A 16,817-nucleotide genomic window follows, 5' to 3' on the forward strand; every position below is an offset into this window, starting at 1 on the left:
CATGGGATGGAGGGACAGGACAACAGGGAATGGCTTCTCACTGCCAGAGGGCAGGGTTAGATGGGATATTGGAAAGGAATTCCTGACTGGAAGGGTGGTGAGGCCCTGGCACAGGTTACCCAGAGAAGCTGTGGCTGCCCCACCCCTGGAAGTGTCCAAGGCCAGGTTGGAGCCACCTGGGCTAGTGGAAGGTGTCCCTGCCCATGGCAGGGGGTGGAACTGGATGAGCTTTAAGGTCCCTTCCAACCCAAACCATTCTCTGATTTTCCCAAATCCATCCCAGGCAATCAGCCAGAGGAAGGAACACGCTGTATTTTTTTTTTTAATTATAATAATATATATAAACTAGTGGAAGATGTCCCTGCCCATGACAGGAGTGGAATGGATGAGCTTTAAGGCCCCTCCAACCCAAACTGTTCCGGGATTCTATGATTCACATTCCCTTTGAACCGAGTTTCAAATGTTAAATGTCAGTGTTGTGCTAATTTTTTGTCATTTCCCCCGTGAAATTAAAGAATATTCGAGACTCTGCTGGATTTTCCATATATCCAGAGAACACCCCAGAGGAGGGAAGTGCAGCACAGACCAAGCAGAGTCTTTTTCAGTGCTGGTTTTCCCATCCAACGTGAAGTTCCCCAGGGGATGGAGATTTGGGGCTGAGGGGAGCAGGGTTCCTGCTCTGGGGCTGCAGCACGGCTGCCTGGCACGGGAAAAAAGCTGGATTTCCTTGGGAAGTGAGGCAGCCCCGAGCCAAGGCACACGCACGACACCTGCTGCCGGGAAGGGAGGGAGACAGTGCTGGGAGCCGGGAATGAGCTCCCCAGTTCCGATGCAACAGGATCATTGAATCCTGAGATCACAGGATGTGCTGAGCTGGGAGGGACCCACAAGGATCACCCAGTCCAACCCTCAGCCCTGCACAGGAACATCCCCAGAGTCCCACCCTGTGCCCCAGAGGATCAGCCAAACCCTCCTGGAGCTCTGGCAGCCTTGGGGCTGTGCCCACTGCCCTGGGGAGCCTGGGCAGTGCCCAACCACCCTCTGGGGGAAGAACCTTTCCCTGAGATCCAACCTAAACCCACGGGATCAGTTGTTCTAAAAGACCTGGCCGTGCTGTGTCCGTGGGGATAGAACTTCAGACTCACCCACATGTCTGTCAGAGCACAGGAATCCTCTTTGTGACTCTTCCAGGCTGTTCCTCCTTCCCTGGTTCAGGCATTGGCTTTATCCAGCTCCATCCACTAACTCACTATACATTGAGATATATAGGACAATAATATGATAGGACATTAAAATATTAATGCTGTATTAAAATATTAAAAGGCCCTGAAGTTTCAAATTAAAATCCAGCCAGTGTCTTTTAGTGATGCAAAATAAGCCAAAGGAAAGAATGAATTCCAGGGAGCTTTCTAGAAGGGGAATTATGATTTAACCTCAGTATATTCTCCAACTTGAAAATAGAAAGGACATGTAAATATAAACATGTAAATACTGCTTGTGCCAGTGAATAAACACTCAATTGCCTCAAAATCCTAAAAGGAGCTGTTTCTACAGAGAAGCTGTGGTTGCTCCAGCCCTGGAAGTTTCCAAGGCCAGGTTGGAGCAACCTGGGCCAGTGGAAGGATCCCTGGATGGAACTGGATGATGTTTAAGATCCCTTCCAACCCAAACCATTCCAGGATTCTGTAATCCAGTGCCACTGGTCTGGCTCTCAACTTCCAACTGTACCTGCTTTATAATCTGAAAGCTGATATCAGTGTGAGGTGTTGAAGGTTATTCATTCTTTTAATATGTAAGTGAATATTTATATTTTTTTGCAGGATGCAAGGGGATTGCTGAGTTACGTATAATCTCAAATTGAAATAATTCTGTAGGTTTAGGGATTGGATGGGGCTCTGAGTAACATGGTCTGGGTTTAGATGGGATGTTGGGAAAGAATTCCTGACTGGGAGGGTGGGCAGGCCCTGGCACAGGTTGCCCAGAGAAGCTGTGGCTGCCCCATCCCTGGGAGTGTCCAAGGCCAGGTTGGAGCAAACTGGGCTGGTGGAAGGATCCCTGGATGGAACTGGATGAGCTTTAAGGTCCCCCCAACCCAAACCAGTCCGGGATTCTCTGATCCTGCTTTACAAGTTCCACCAGCAGCGACTTCAATGAGACCTCCCAGAGCCACACTCGTTATCCAGGTGGGAAAACAAACCCCCCAAGCCCCTCTGTGGAGCCGGGAATATCCACGTGAGTGTGTTCTCATTCCAGCATCCAGCGGGCATGGCGGGAGCACCTCCAGCGCCAGGACCTGCCCCCGGAGCGGCCCCAGGAGCGCAGCCCCTCCCCAGCATCCCTGTCCTCGGGCAGGATGAGCAGGTCCATCAGCATGAACACCTTCTCCGACAGCAGCACCCCCGTGAGTACACCCTGCACCCAGCCTGGGCTCCTCCCGAGGGCTTTGGGGTAAAAAAAGCTGAATTATGGGTTAATAACGGCTCGAAGAGGGATTTTTAGGGGATTTTTTGAATGTGTGACTGTGGATATCAGCCCTGGATTTCAGCAGATATTAGTGGTGCTTTGGATGGAAAACAGGTGTTTCCAAATGGTTCTGTTCTTCCACAGAAAGCAAAGACATGTTTAGTATAATTTTTCTCCCCAAAAAAACCCAAATTGTGGTGCTTTTCTTGCAGATAAATGTGGCTTCTCAGTTGGTTTGGGTTTGCTGGTGGTTTTGTTGGGTTTGCTGGTGGTTTTGTTGGGTTTTTTTTGTTTGGTGTTTCCAAATGGTTCTGTTCTTCCACAGAAAGCAAAGATATGTTTAGTATAATTTTTCTCCAAAAAAACCCCCAAATTCCGGTGCTTTTCTTGCAGATAAATGTGGCTGCTAGGTTGTGTTCTTTTGTTGTGTTTTTTTTTTTGCTGGTGTTTTAGTTGGGTTTGTTGGTGGTTTTGTTGGGTTTGTTGCTGTTTTGGTTGAGTTTTTTTTGTTGGGTCTTTCCAAATGGTTCTGTTCTTCCACAGAAAGCAAAGACATGTTTAGTATAATTTTTCTCCCCAAAAAAACCCAAATTGTGGTGCTTTTCTTGCAGATAAATGTGGCTTCTAAGTTGGTTTGGGTTTGCTGGTGGTTTTGTTGAGTTTGTTGGTGGTTTTGTTGGGGTTTTTTTGTTTGGTGTTTCCAAATGGTTCTGTTCTTCCACAGAAAGCAAAGATGTGTTTAGTATAATTTTTCTCCAAAAAACCCCCCCAAATTCCGGTGCTTTTCTTGCAGATAAATGTGGCTTTTAGGTTGGTTTTGGTTTGCTGCTGGTGTTTTTGTTGGGTTTGCTGGTGTTTTTTGTTTGGTTTGCTGGTGTTTTTTGTTTGGTTTGCTGGTGAGTTTTGTTTGGTTTGCTGGTGTTTTTTGTTTGGTTTGCTGGTGTTTTCTGTTTGGTTTGTTGCTGGTTTTGTTTGTTTTGTTGTTGTTTTTGTTGGCTTTGCTGGTGGTTTTGTTGGGTTTGTTGTTGTTTTTGTTGGGTTTGCTGCTGTTTTGTCTTTGCTAAACAAGACTTGGAGGAGTTGATCCAGATGTTAAAAATTAAACTTGATTTTGGAATAAATATTCCCACCGCCTTGCAGACCCACTGCCCAGTGGCTGGAGGTTGTATTTCTCTTTTTAAGGTGACTCTAAACTAAAACCTCAAATATAAAGCCCATTTTTTGAATACAGGCAGCTCTGTGGCTGTCTCTGAAATGGGATCTTTGAGGTCAATAAACCAGCAGGTAGAGACAGAGCTTAGAAAGCTTTTGGCTTTGTGACAGGACACCTGAGATTTGAGGGGACCAGAGGCTGGGGTTGCATGAAATAATTCAGCAAGATGAAGGAAAGGCAGGAGACAGGAATTGCCACGGGGTGTGTTGGAGCAGCTCAGGAAAAGCAGTTGGTTGGATCCTGGTGTTGGAAAGCTGGAGGCAGCTGGTGCCAGTCAAGGGACAGCTTTTGGTGGCTTCTGAATTCCCCAAAAAATTCCAGAAATCGTTGCTAGAAGTGCTTCCAAGTAGATGGAGCCCCTGTGCAAGAAACAGAAGTTTGTTGCTTTAATTCTCTTTTCAGGAGCAATTCCCAAGGCAGGGTCTCCAATTCAACAGAGCTTTTCCGTGCTAAAAACTCGACTTAAAGACACAATTCGAGTCTTTGCTCTGTTGTCCCAGGCTCAAAGTGAAGCTGGGGGAGCTGTTCCCAGCAGGTTTGTTTTTGTGGCACTGTGCCTTGGCAGCTGGGACAGAGTTTAATAAAACATTACTGAGGGCTCTGGTTTATTTTCAGCCTGCCTGTGCTCAGAGCTGGAGAGCAGGGTGATAAACTGGGTTGCAATACTGGGTTATGCACTAAGGTTTCGTGTATTAAGTGGATTTTGTTCCTTTAATGAGAAGAATAAACGTGGATATAAAGTTTATCTGCACTCGGCTTCCACAAGAGGTCCCTCGTGCCCTGCACAGGGACACTCCCGGCTGCTCCAGGGGTTCTCCATCCCTAACCTGACCTGGAAAATGACACATTTCCAATGCTTTGGGGTGTTGTGGGGTGAAATAAGTACATCTGGGAGTTCTGTATTTGGGGAAAAAGGAAGCTTAGATACTGGGATTGTGATTTAATTTGTGTTAATGGGATGCCCACTCGTCTCACTTCTGCTTCTAAGGAAGAGGGAGATGTTTTATCACACTTTCCTCATAAAAACCTTTGGAAAAGCAAGAACTATTTCTGAAGGCAAAGGAACCCCTGATTATTTCGTGTGTCCTTGATTATCAAATCCCTGAAGGACCCGGTGAAGGAGGGTCCCCAGCTCTGGGGTGGGTGAACAATGATCTTTGGTCATTTGGAGGTGAAAGAGAAGATCTTTAAGCTCATTCTTACTGATTCTGCAAAATTCCTGGTGCATTTTCAGGGGAAAACGGGGAATTACTAGGACTAGGAAAATTCAGAGTTTCAAGAGCATTTTTCCTCTCTTTCCCTCGAAACTTTTCCATCCTTAAAAATAAGACAAAACGTGCAAACGGGAAGTAGAAAAAGCATTAAAATCCCATAGGAACCTGAAATCCAGAAACAAACCTGCACACTCAGGTTAGAAAAAGCCCAGAATTCGAGGTGGGGCCTTTTGTCATCATGTGCAGAACTTGAGTGCAAGGTGGGAGCAGCAGTTTCAGAGTAACTTCAGATGAGGAGAAGGGGAGGTACCAGAAATAATTCTTGCTCTGCTCAGCAGCAGCAGGGATTTTTTTCTGGTCAGCTGCTTTTGAAGTGGCTTTTTAAAAGCCATTTGGTTGCCATGAGATGGGGATAACTGCATCAGTTCCTCCCTGGTTGAGTGATGGGGGATGTGAACTCCCCATGATCACCTCTGGCTTTTCAAATTTGGCTTCAAGAAGCTGTAGCTGAGCTCTGCTGGCTGTGATTGCCATGTTTCAGCTCAGAGAGACAACCTAATTGTGTGATTCTAAGGCTCAGGATCTCGATAAAACATTAATTATGATACCTTTGAATCCAATGTTTGAACTTGTTTTGCATCCCCCGCTGCCTTCGCTGAGAACTCGCTCTCAAAATGAAATCCTGAGGAGGGACTTGTCAAGCAAGAAAGGAACCATGAGATTAAGGAGGAAAAAAATGGCAGTGGAAACAGTTCTTTATTTTTGCTGTTACTTCCAGGTCTTGGTGTTTTCCAGCAGCTCCCCTGGGTGAAGTTTTGGCTTCGTGTTTTGGCAGAGGAATTGTGGAATGTCAGACATTGTAGGTAGGAAAGGGAAAAGATCCTTCAGGCTTTTTTTAATGACTCTTGCCCTTAAAACCAGAGCATCTTGTCTCAACACTATTTAATTATGATGTCCTTTTGTTACTTGGCTCAAAGGTACCAGCTGATAAATAAGGCCATAATTAATTTAATTTTTGACTGGCTCCACCTTTTTCTTCCTTCTTCTGGCTTGAGGGTTGGTCAGAACAGCAGCTGAGGAAAATGTATCATTTAATTCTCATAATGATGGCTCACAAGTAACTTGACTGGTTCTAGGTGGTTGGAACCCTAAACTTTTAAAATAAATCTATTTGCAGATAATATAGTTTAAGAAAAACAGGAATATTATCGAGTCTTTTCAGGGATGCAGTGACTGAAATAGGAAGGTGAATGATTACTGTGCTGGAAAATTACTTAGAGAGTAACATATGCATCTCTTGGAAAAAGTTTGCTGGGTTTCAGGCAGACTTTGATGCTTAATAAAGTGCTTTTGATTTGATCTGAATATTTGTCACTGAAAATAGGCTTGCTTTGAGATTCCCAGCCAATCAACATGTGTTTCTGTTAAAACATCCAGGGCTGAGACATCACACAAGGCACAAAATAAAATAGGGCACAGCAAAAAGCAGGAATAATCCCCTCTCAGATACACAGAAGGAATAAAACAGAGTGTTTGGCAATCAGAGATTCTCAGCCAGAGAAGAAGTGAACCCCAAAGCTCTCGGTGCATTATCGAGTTGATGAAATCCAGATTTCCCTGTTTAGTATTTTGAAGGCAAATAGAAGAGGATAATGGTCTGTGAACATCCACACGGAGATTTCAGCTCAGGTTTTCAATAAATTGATTTTCTTGGGAAATGTCAGGCCAAGCTCTGAGAGCTGCACTGCTCCTACATGGATTTGAGTTTCCTGATTTCACCTCTAATTCCTACAAACACAGATCAGTAACATCCCACCTAAAACAAGAACAGATCCCCCTTTTTTTTTTTTTTCCACTTGTCTTTCTCTGGCCAGTCCCAGAAAGACTCTCAGAAGAGTCCACCTTAGGACATTTCTATGTGCTCAGTGAGAGCACTGTGAGTTCCAGAGGCTCCTGCCTGAGTTCTTCCCACCCTCTTAATCCAAGAACTTTCCAGGTAGATCAGATTATCAGGTAATGGATCGTGTTTTCCATTTGCAAACAGATAAATCATCCCTGACGTGGGAGAAAGGAGTGATGGCTCCATCTCCAAACATTCACAGTGTTCCCCTGGGCCTCCTTCCCAGCAGAAAACTGATGGAACACCAGAATGACAGGGAAAGGATGGGCCCTGAGCCATGAGATACATCTTGTTCAGGTGCTGCTTTATAGCAAAGAAAGGATTTTCCAACTCTGTGTGTGTGGAGTAAAGGAAGTTTCCCAACTGTTGGAAATGATCTGTTGTCATCTCCCAATCAAATTGTTTTATTAGGGGGCTCGGTGCTTTCTTGGCTTTTGTTTTCCTTTTGCCTGTTTATTTTTAATATTTAAAAAAATAGAAGGCATATAATAGATTTGAGAATAATGTTTTTCCTTGTAAATATTTTATTTCCTGTTATTGTGTAGAAAGGTGCCAAGCCTGGCACTGGGGAAACTGGAATGTGGCTGAGTTTCTGCTGGTTTTCCTCCAAACTCATAGAATCATGGAATGGTTTGGGTTGGAAAGGACAATGAAGCTCATCTTGTTCCACCCCCTGCCACGGGCAGGGACACCTTCCACTAGCCCAGGTTGCTCCAAGCCCTGTCCAACCTGGCCTTGGACACTCCCAGGTATCCAGGGGCAGCCACAGCTTCTCTGGACAACCTGTCCAGGGCCTCCCCACCCTCACAGGGAAGGATTTCTTCCCAATATCTCCTCTAAACCTCCTCCATTTCAGTTTGAAGCCATTCCCCTTGGTCCTGTCTCTCCAGTTTCTGCTCCAGGGTCCCTCTCCAGCCTTTTCAGGTAGTGAAAGGTTCCTATGAGGCCTCCACACAACCTTCTCCTCTCCAGGCTGGACAGCCCCAACTCTCCCATCCTGTCTCCATAGGGAAGGTGCTCCAGCCCCTTTATCATCTTTGTGGCTTCCTCTGGACTTACTCCAACAGTTCCCAGTCCTTCTTGTGCTGGGGACACCAGGATTGTGCCCAGCATTCCAGGAGGGTTCTCAGGAGAGCATTCCATGCCCGGCAGGACGTTCCCCCAGCATCCCGCTCCCACCCTGCTGTAGGTTCCAGGAGAGGAGCCAGAGCCCGCCGGGGTCTGTTCTTATTTTGGAGGATTTTGGGGGTCGTGTGCGTCCCCGCGGACCTTCAGCACCGCGGACAGGGCGGGTCCGGGGCCGCTCAGCACCGCGGACAGCGCCGGGCTGGGCACTGCTGCTCCTCAGTGCCAGGATCCCGGGATGCGCTGAGTTGGGAGGGACCCACAAGGATCATCAGTCCAACCCTCAGCCCTGCACAGGAACATCCCCAGAGTCACCCCCTGTGCCCCAGAGGATCAGCCAAACCCTCCTGGAGCTCTGGCAGCCTTGGGGCTGTGCCCACTGCCCTGGGGAGCCTGGGCAGTGCCAACCACCCTCTGGGGGAAGAACCTTTCCCTGAGATCCAACCTGACCCTGCCCTGGCACAGCTCCAGCCATTCCCTGGGTGCTGTCCCTGGTCCCACAGAGCAGAGCTCAGTCCCTGCCCCTCCTCTGCCCCTCCCCAGGGAGTTGGAACTGCAGTGAGCTCTCCTCTCTTAGTAGGGTTGTCCCTCCAACTGGGTCACTCCTGCCCTGCCATCCTGCCAGAGCACCCAGTTTTTTTCCCTCTTAATTATCATCCTGCTGTTCATGAGGATGGGAATAACTGATTCTTAAAAATTAACATTTTTTTGCTTGAGCAGAGTGCTTAAATAGGCTGCTTCCTATCCAGAAATTATCTGTATGTGTACATACACCTCTTTTTTTAGGGGTATAGGTATGTGAAACCTGCTTTTCTGAACGTGAATGCTTATTTTTCCACCCTTTGGTTCTAAAAGTAGAACTAAATCTCTCAGCAGCCTCTGTGTGTCCCTAGGCCTCACACCTGCAGGTGAATCCTGTGTTTGTTCCATACCTGTGACATTCCCAGGTGTGTTCTGTACCTGTAGGAGTGATGAGGAGTTTAGGGGAAGGGAATATCAATTTATTAAGGCCAGTGCAATCCTAACAAGCAGCAGGCTGTTGGTGAGGGGAACATTCCCTCTTTCCTGTAAAATTGGATTCATGAATCCATGAACAGCAAAGGAGAGACGAGTCATCTGATAAATATTTACAGTGTGATTTCTGTCTCGTGGAAAAATGCAAATCTTTGCCCTTGCTCTTGAACAACAGAGATGGAAACATAATTAAAGATGAGCAAGACAAATCCAACAGTGGGATGAAAAGGGCTTAATTAGAAATCAAATATTTGATGGTTTGGGGAGACACATTAACGCTGATGTGGGCTGGAAGATAACACTTGAAATGGAGTGAACATGGAAACAAATGTTATTTTCAATGCCTTTCATTTGCTTCAGATAATTTCAGCTGTGAATGTGAGCAGAGAATACACAAAGCTTCTGGCCTGACGTGATATTTGTCTTTGAAATGGGGATTTTATGTAGCAATAGTTGTTGGGTTTGTGTGTATTTGTGTACACACAGAATTATCTGCAGTGACTCTGCACGTTGAACTCTCTTACAAACGGGTCCCACAGGGCTTTTATCTGCTGGGACACAAAAGGACCCTCTCAGTTCCTTCCTGTGGTAGGAGCAGAACACCAAGAATTTCTTCTTCTTTGTGTTGTGTGCATTGAACTTGGACTGTCTGATCTGTCACTTGGATACACTGTGGTTTGGGAGCAGCAAAATCAACCCAGAAATTATCTTGGCTGGGGACAAAATGTCTACTAAGACATTTCTGAATGATGTTTCTGCAGGAATGTGCTGCTTGGGACACTTGAAAAGTTTTGTTGGACTCCTGGGATGGTTTTGGCTCTGGTGTGATGGTTCCCAATGGGATGAACCTCTTTGATTCACCTGTCCTCTCATGGCATGAGAGATCTTAAAAATAGGAGGTTTATTTTAGACCTTCACGTGCTCCACTTCAGGAAATTAGGCTGAATATTCCTAAATGCTTTCTGAGATAATTTTATCTACAACATCTCATCTATTCCCGTGGCACAGAAATTCCACACCCTGCCCTTTACAAAGCCAGGCCCCAAATATGAAAATCATAATAATGAATATTTCTGTAGTATATTAGACATTTCCCTGCTGTGTCTAATAATGCATTCCCCACATCATGTGCCTCAGTCGTGTTGCTTCATTATTTTAAAATTTAGAAGCTTTTGTCTTTCAAACTCAACCCCGTGTTTGCAGTTCCTCATTATGGAGCTGCTTTAATTGCATTACCCCTCTCATTTTGGGATTGAATATGGCCATTGAGGCAGAAAAATGCTGCTGGAATCACATAAATGGCCAAGCTTTGGTCTTTCCAAGGTATTTAAAATTCTATTGCTGTTCCCATAAGCCTCAGCCAGTGGATTATTTTTCATGGACAGACAGTACATCCTTCTCTGGGGGCTTTTATGGCCAGACTGTATAAAATGATAACACAATGAATGGGGCACCTGCCATCCTCTATCAGCTGCTTAAATCAGCTGCTTCAGACAGAAACTCAATACAGGAGAATATGTTTCAAATGGATTTTTCAGGTACAAGGCATAACAAGGAATTTCAAGACTGTTCTTGATACATTGGCACCAAAATAGCTTTAAAGACGTTTATGGGGCCTCAATAAAGGTGTCATTAAGATGCTTTCAAACCATCCTCAAAATAATAAAATTGCTTTAGTTCTCTGAGGCACTAAGGAGAATATCATATTATTGTTAGATTTGATTGTATTAGTGTCCAGAAGTCTTAGATATTGGATAAAATATAGTGGTTTAGTGAGGAACAAAGGGAGAGTCTTGTTCCTTCCTTCAGGGCAGGGAAGGTTTTTGCTCCCAGGAATAAAACCCTCCCCTGTAATTTTATTTTTTATGCAAATGAGGTATGATGAGGAAAAATAACTAGATTAGCATGGCATCACATTTTCCATGTTAAATTCATGGTATTTATGAACACTGCAGTGGAAAAACCTGCTGAGCACATCCCGGGTTTATATCGTCAGTCCCTTGTGTTTAATTTTACAGAATTGCAGTGAGAACCTAAATATTAAAGCTTGAAGCCAAACTTCCTACCTCAAAGGACATGGAAATGGATGTGGAGGTGCTGTGGAGAATTCAGTGGGTTTAGTCCAGAGCTGTGTTAATTGGGATGTAAAGCAGCTAAAATAGGGCAATGTGGAGTCACCATCCCTGGAAATGTTCAAAAACCATGTGGAGATGGCACTGGAGGACGTGGTTCAATGGTGACACAGCAGGGCTTGGTTGATGGTTGGACTTGATCTCAGAGGTCTCTTCCAACCTTAATTCTGGGATGGTGTGAAATGATGGTCGTGGTTTCCTTCCCAAAGGTTGGCAAAGTGCTACCAACAGCCCCACTGGGAATCCTGGTGTGGCTTCTCACCCCCTTGGTGCCCTTTTTGATGTTTCTCTTCCTCATCATCGGATAAATTCTAGATTTTCTTCCCAAATGATTTTTTAAATGAACTTCCTGGGGTGGAGTTCCATTGGTTTAGTTGGGTGGCTCTGGGCCCTTCCCATTTCTGGAAAAAAAAAAACAAACCCTCTTGATTGAGCCCTAAATCCTCTCCTGGACATGGAGGAGGACAGTAGGACCCAGTAGGCTCAGGGGAGCTCAGAATTCACGTGCACAAATCCCAGATCCCAGTCTGGGTTTTCCATTTCCCTATTTCCATTCCAGGTGTTTAATCCTGATACACTCCTTTATATGGGCAGGAACTCCTTCATTCCCTCCTGATGCAACAGATCCTCTGCTGCTCCTGAACCCAAAATGAAAGGGAATTGGACAACTGGTGCTTTGTGCAGGGATTGTGACCTTTGTGGGATGACTCTTGCTCCCTCCTGGAGAAGGATTTGGGAGGTCACTGATCCCCTGCAAATCTGACTCTGACTCATCACATCATTTGACATCCCCAAACTCAACTTGATGCTGTAAAAATATCCCAGAGTTTCTCAACTCACTTTCCAGGAGGAGGTTCAATGAGCCAGAAAATTGAGAATATTCGCTTTTTTTTTTTCAATGAGGAGATATTTTAATTTCTAATGTTCAGACTTAATTGCCCTCAGAGCCTTTGGCAGGAGCAGGGGCTCTTCTCCTGAGCACTGTGTGTGGTGTCCATGTCCTTTCAGCTGCCCTTGTCTCTGGGAGGAGATTTTTTTTTTTCTGTACCTCTATTTTAAGCCCAACTCTTCAACAAAAAAAGCATTATTTCATGTGTTAGAGGACATGAGATAATGGATAATGATGCCAAAGAAATTCGAGGCTGTTACTGAATCCTCTCACTATGGAAAAGGAATGTCAGTGCCTCTGGCTTTCAGTGGATGTGTTTTCCAGCATCACTGCAGGGCATTATTTGGGGCTTCTACAGCATCACTGTCCCTTGTTTGCAGCCTGTGCCACACAGTGGAACCCTTGTGTGCTGGGATGGTCCATGCCAAGGATGGAAAAGGTCCTGAGAATTTGAGGAATCTCTTCCTGGACACTATTTCTCACTAAATAATGGTTTGTCACATCAACATGAGCACGAAGATACATTAAAAGAGAGGTGGGGCTGCAGAAAGCTCCTGTTCAAAGCAAATCACCCCAGGGCAGCTTTAATTCAATGGGTGAATCTTGGTTTATTCCCAAACTGTGGCTCTTCAAACAGGGATTTTTTTCTAATAATTATTATGTACAAGTCTAAACTCCATACATAGTTAAATTAAAAGTAGTTTTAATTATAACCTGATGTTGTTCTTCTCTTTTCCACTCAATCAGGACGAAAAAGGAAACGTAGGATAAATTTGATGTGGCTGTTTTACCTGGGTGAGGTGTATTTAATGTGTCCTCCAGTCTCTGAGCAGTAAAATTAGTGGGCACAAGCTGTGGGGTTTTCTGGATTGATGGTGTTGGGGTTTTTTTCTGGATTGATTGTGGGTTTTTTCTGGATTTATTAATGTCAAAATAGTTTGATGTCTAAAAGTGAACCCTTAAGGATCTTCTGCTCCTCCTGTGTGTCGTCTCAGAATCCCAGACTGGTTTGGGCCATCCAGGCCCCTCCAGGGACACCTTCCACTATCCCAGGTTGCTCCAAGCCCCATCCAACATTTCCAGGGATGGGGAGGATGTCACAGAGTATTTTTATTTATTTGCTTAAATCACACCTTGTGCCTGAGATAAGTTTCATTCCTGTGGAACTTCATTTAAATCAAAGAAGTGCCTGAGTTTTTGAAAATGAACCTTGATGAAAATGACTGGAAAATGCAGCTATATATTAATGTAAGTATTTATATCTGGGAAGTTAAACACAAACCCACTCTTTTTGGCATTTTTTCCTCTTTTTCTTTGACATTTGACACATAATCATGGAAAAGGATAGATAAATGTGCATGTTATTTATAAAGATCTGCTTAGGCATTTAAGGGAAAGACGGAGTAGGGAATGTTCTTCTGAAACTCTTCTGAAATGGTTGGAATTGTTTGCAGAATCAGGGATCCTTGGATTATCCCTTTGTGCAGGAGCCACCTATATGGAAATAACCCAAAGAGTTTAGGTTTCATAATTTTTCTTTATTGCAGAAATATTTTATGCAAATATTCTTGGGTAGGAAGATGTTGCCAGATGGAAATGCAATGTTCTGGAATTTTTCCTGGCACTTTTGACAGAATATATAACACTGGATGGCTTTATGCTAATGCTTTGCCCTGGAATTCATATTTTAGAGCTGCTTTGAAATGCAAATTTAAAAAGGTTTTAAAAGGGAAAAGTTTGGCCTCCAAGGAATTACAGGAGTTTGGAAAGGGGCGTTTGGATGTGTTGTGTCCAGGTTGGGGTGTAAGAGGATCATTGTCAGGCTAAAATATGAGCTGGAAATAAAATTCCACCTGTCCTGAAGGACTTTCTGCTTTGCTGGGCAGGAGCCACTGAACTGAGCTTTCCAAAGAGTTTTTCCATGAGTCTGGTGAAATGTGAAAGGCTCCAGGGGATGCTGTAAATACCACGGATTTAATGTCTGATCCTAAAACTGCCTCCATGGGTCTCGCCCAGGGAAGTTGGGGATGTTCCTGGAAGTGTCCCAGGCCAGGTTGGAGCAACCTGGGCTAGTGGAAGGTGTCCCTGCCCATGGCAGGGGGTGGAACTGAGATGATCTTGAAGGTCTTTTCCCACCAAAACAATTCCATGATTCCATGACTCTGGGATTCAGTGATTCTCCTCACCACAACCCAACAGATGGGACTGGGACCTCAGACACTGATTAACTTCTTGTCTCACATCTCAAAAATCAAGATATCTCCAGCAGCCACAGGATCTTGGCCCTTTGCTGCAGCACCACCACTAGTTCTGGCACTAAAAAAAAAAAGCTTAAATCCCCATTGTTTAGAGAAACCCCAAGTTATTACAACCCAAAAAGTGGAAATCCTGCAGGTAACACCCAGCAGGGCAGGGAAAGTCTGAAGGTGATCCAAGATTTGGGGGTTTTGGGACTGGCACTCAGCCCCTGCTATAAATTGAAATCCATAATCTGCTCATACGGTGCCAAATCAGGGTTGTATCCACACTTTGATTTATAAAACATGTATTTCACTGATATGAAAGGGGTATTTTACATGCTGGAAATATTAATGGTCATTGTGTGCGTGGTTTGGTGTTTAGGTCATGAAAATCATTTTGCTGGAGCTGAAGTTGTGAATTCCAGGGGCTAAACTCAGAACTTTTACAAATTCAATGTAGAAACATGAGATATGAAAAAATATGGGCTGTATTTGTTTTTTTTTTTTCTCTAGAGGCTTAAAAATGGAAAAAAGCTGAAGTTGAATATAAGTTGTTTCATTGAAAAGGGTTTTTTTTTATGGAAGACATTCAGCAAATTCTCTGCCCATCTTCAGGTGAGGAAGGGAAAGGTTATTTTCCACACCCCCATCCTCCTGACAAAGTCAGATTTCCCAGGAATTCTTCCCCAGCTCAGATATTAAGGCAAGAAAACCCCCACTTGGTGCTTCCGTGGGGTCATTGCAGCTCCTTTCTCACAGCAAACCCGTCATTTTTACACCTCTGAGCTACCTCAGCTGATCAGGAATGACTCACTGCATCCAACACATCGCAGGGAAATCAGGGATCACCATCTGGCAGAAAGATTCCCTTCAAATTGCTCTCCCTTTTTAATTGGAATGTGCTTTAATTAAACCCAGACGTGTCGGGCGACAATTAGTTCAGTGGAAACAGTTTCCAGTTTTGGAGGGACATATGCACCGGGAAAGATCCCTGGTTTTTCTCTGGGATAACGTGCCAGCTCAGGACAAGCTGTGGAAATAACATTTTATGCTTCATTAGCATAATAATTTGTGATCTAATCAGTGAGCAGAACCCAAAGTGACCGGGACATCGGGGATGTGATTGGGAAGAAATTGGGCTTTTCTGTTTTGAAAGCTCGATCTCGAGGCCAAAAGAGCTGGGAATGGATTTCCAGGACTCAAACTGGCTTTTGGACACCAGTTAGGCACAAAATTATTACAATTGTTTGACGTTCCCAGCGACCAACTGTGGGGTTTTTAACACGTTTCATTAATCGCCCACACGCGCCGTGGCTGCTGCTGCCCACACAAATAAATAATTCCTGCTCTGGAAATGAGGCAGGGAGAGAAATGTGTGTTGGGAAGGGAGGGAAATTGTATTGGGAAGTGCCTGATTTGCAGAGAATTTATTCTTTAGGTCAGAAGCTTTGCAATAAACTGGCTGGCACGGGTTGGTCCCCACCAGCTGTAGGGGAAGAACTGAAGTGTGGGCATCTGGTTTTACTTACAGTAAAAATACAGCCTCTCATTTATGGTGAATTTGTCTTCAACAAGCCCTGAAAAGTCTGATCTCATCCGAATTTTGTGATGGTAATTAATATCTGTGTTAATATGTAATCATGTTTTGTGACTGACACTCCAAGAGGGCCCAGGACACCCCAAGATTTATGGAATGTTGTCCTCTGAGCTTTGATAAAGGAGCCAGACTTGAGCAGGACGTGTAGAATTCCAAACATCCCATCGTTCATCCTTATCTCCTTTGGCCAATTAACCATTTCCCAAGTTTTCCATGGTCTCTGCACTGTTAATTCCTGGTGTACAACTCAAAATACTGGTGAGCCTGCTGGGAAAGGGACTTTCCCACGTGCTGTCAGAGCCACATCTGTTTTTAGGGCAGTCACCAGCTCATTTGAACATTTCATTTTGAGAAAGACTAAAATGTCCTCAGTTTGTGCAGTAACCACTTCATTTATTGTTGGTGGCACCAGAGTCAAGAAACGAAGTGACCCAAATATCACAGCCTTGAAGGAGATTTTTTAACTGCTGGCAGATGGGATTTATTCACTCAGAAAATGCTGATTTATGGCATTTGGGGAAAAGATGTCAGAAAATATAAGGATCCAATTTGCCCATCCTGGTGCAAACAGACCTGCTGGCGAGAGAGAGAGAGATGGGAATGAGGGTTGGTAAAGCAAAGCTCTTCTGGTTTAATGTTCCTCACATCTCACACCCCTTCCCTTTCTCTCTTGTGCCAGTGGGATTCCTTATTCCCATTCCAGGAGGGAAAAACTAGTAAAGAAACTTAGAAATGTTCTCTGCTTGAAATTCCTTTCAATTTTAGTAACTTTGGACCTTCAGCTATTCAAGCACTAAGGAGAAACTTATTCAACTTATTGTATAACTTCTGTTTTGAAGACATTTTCCCAATTTTAATTAAAAAAAAATTTAAAAAAATATAATTTGACCTTGGAATAGAACATTCCACCCAGCCTTTCACAGTGGAGATTTTGCAAGACAGAAATGAGGAGTTAAATTTCTTTGCTTAGATTTACACCCAGTCTAGCACCAGTACCCCCACTCACACCAGTTTAATCCAAGCTGCTGAC

General features: G+C 44.3%; 1 protein-coding gene across 1 annotated transcript in view; it reads left to right on the forward strand.

Annotated features, from left to right (window-relative positions):
• Positions 1 to 16,817, forward strand: part of SCHIP1 (schwannomin interacting protein 1) — a 132,486-nt gene that overhangs the window by 38,262 nt on the left and 77,407 nt on the right. Inside the window, exon 4 of the mRNA XM_051781868.1 lies at positions 2,254 to 2,401. Within this exon, the coding sequence (XP_051637828.1) occupies positions 2,254 to 2,401 (148 nt within the window). The remainder of the gene's footprint in view (positions 1 to 2,253; positions 2,402 to 16,817) is intronic.

The sequence above is a fragment of the Manacus candei genome, unplaced genomic scaffold (genome assembly GCF_025592945.1).
Source record: "Manacus candei isolate 608988 ecotype Guabito, Panama unplaced genomic scaffold, ASM2559294v1 h1tg000015l, whole genome shotgun sequence".
NCBI lineage: Eukaryota > Metazoa > Chordata > Aves > Passeriformes > Pipridae > Manacus > Manacus candei.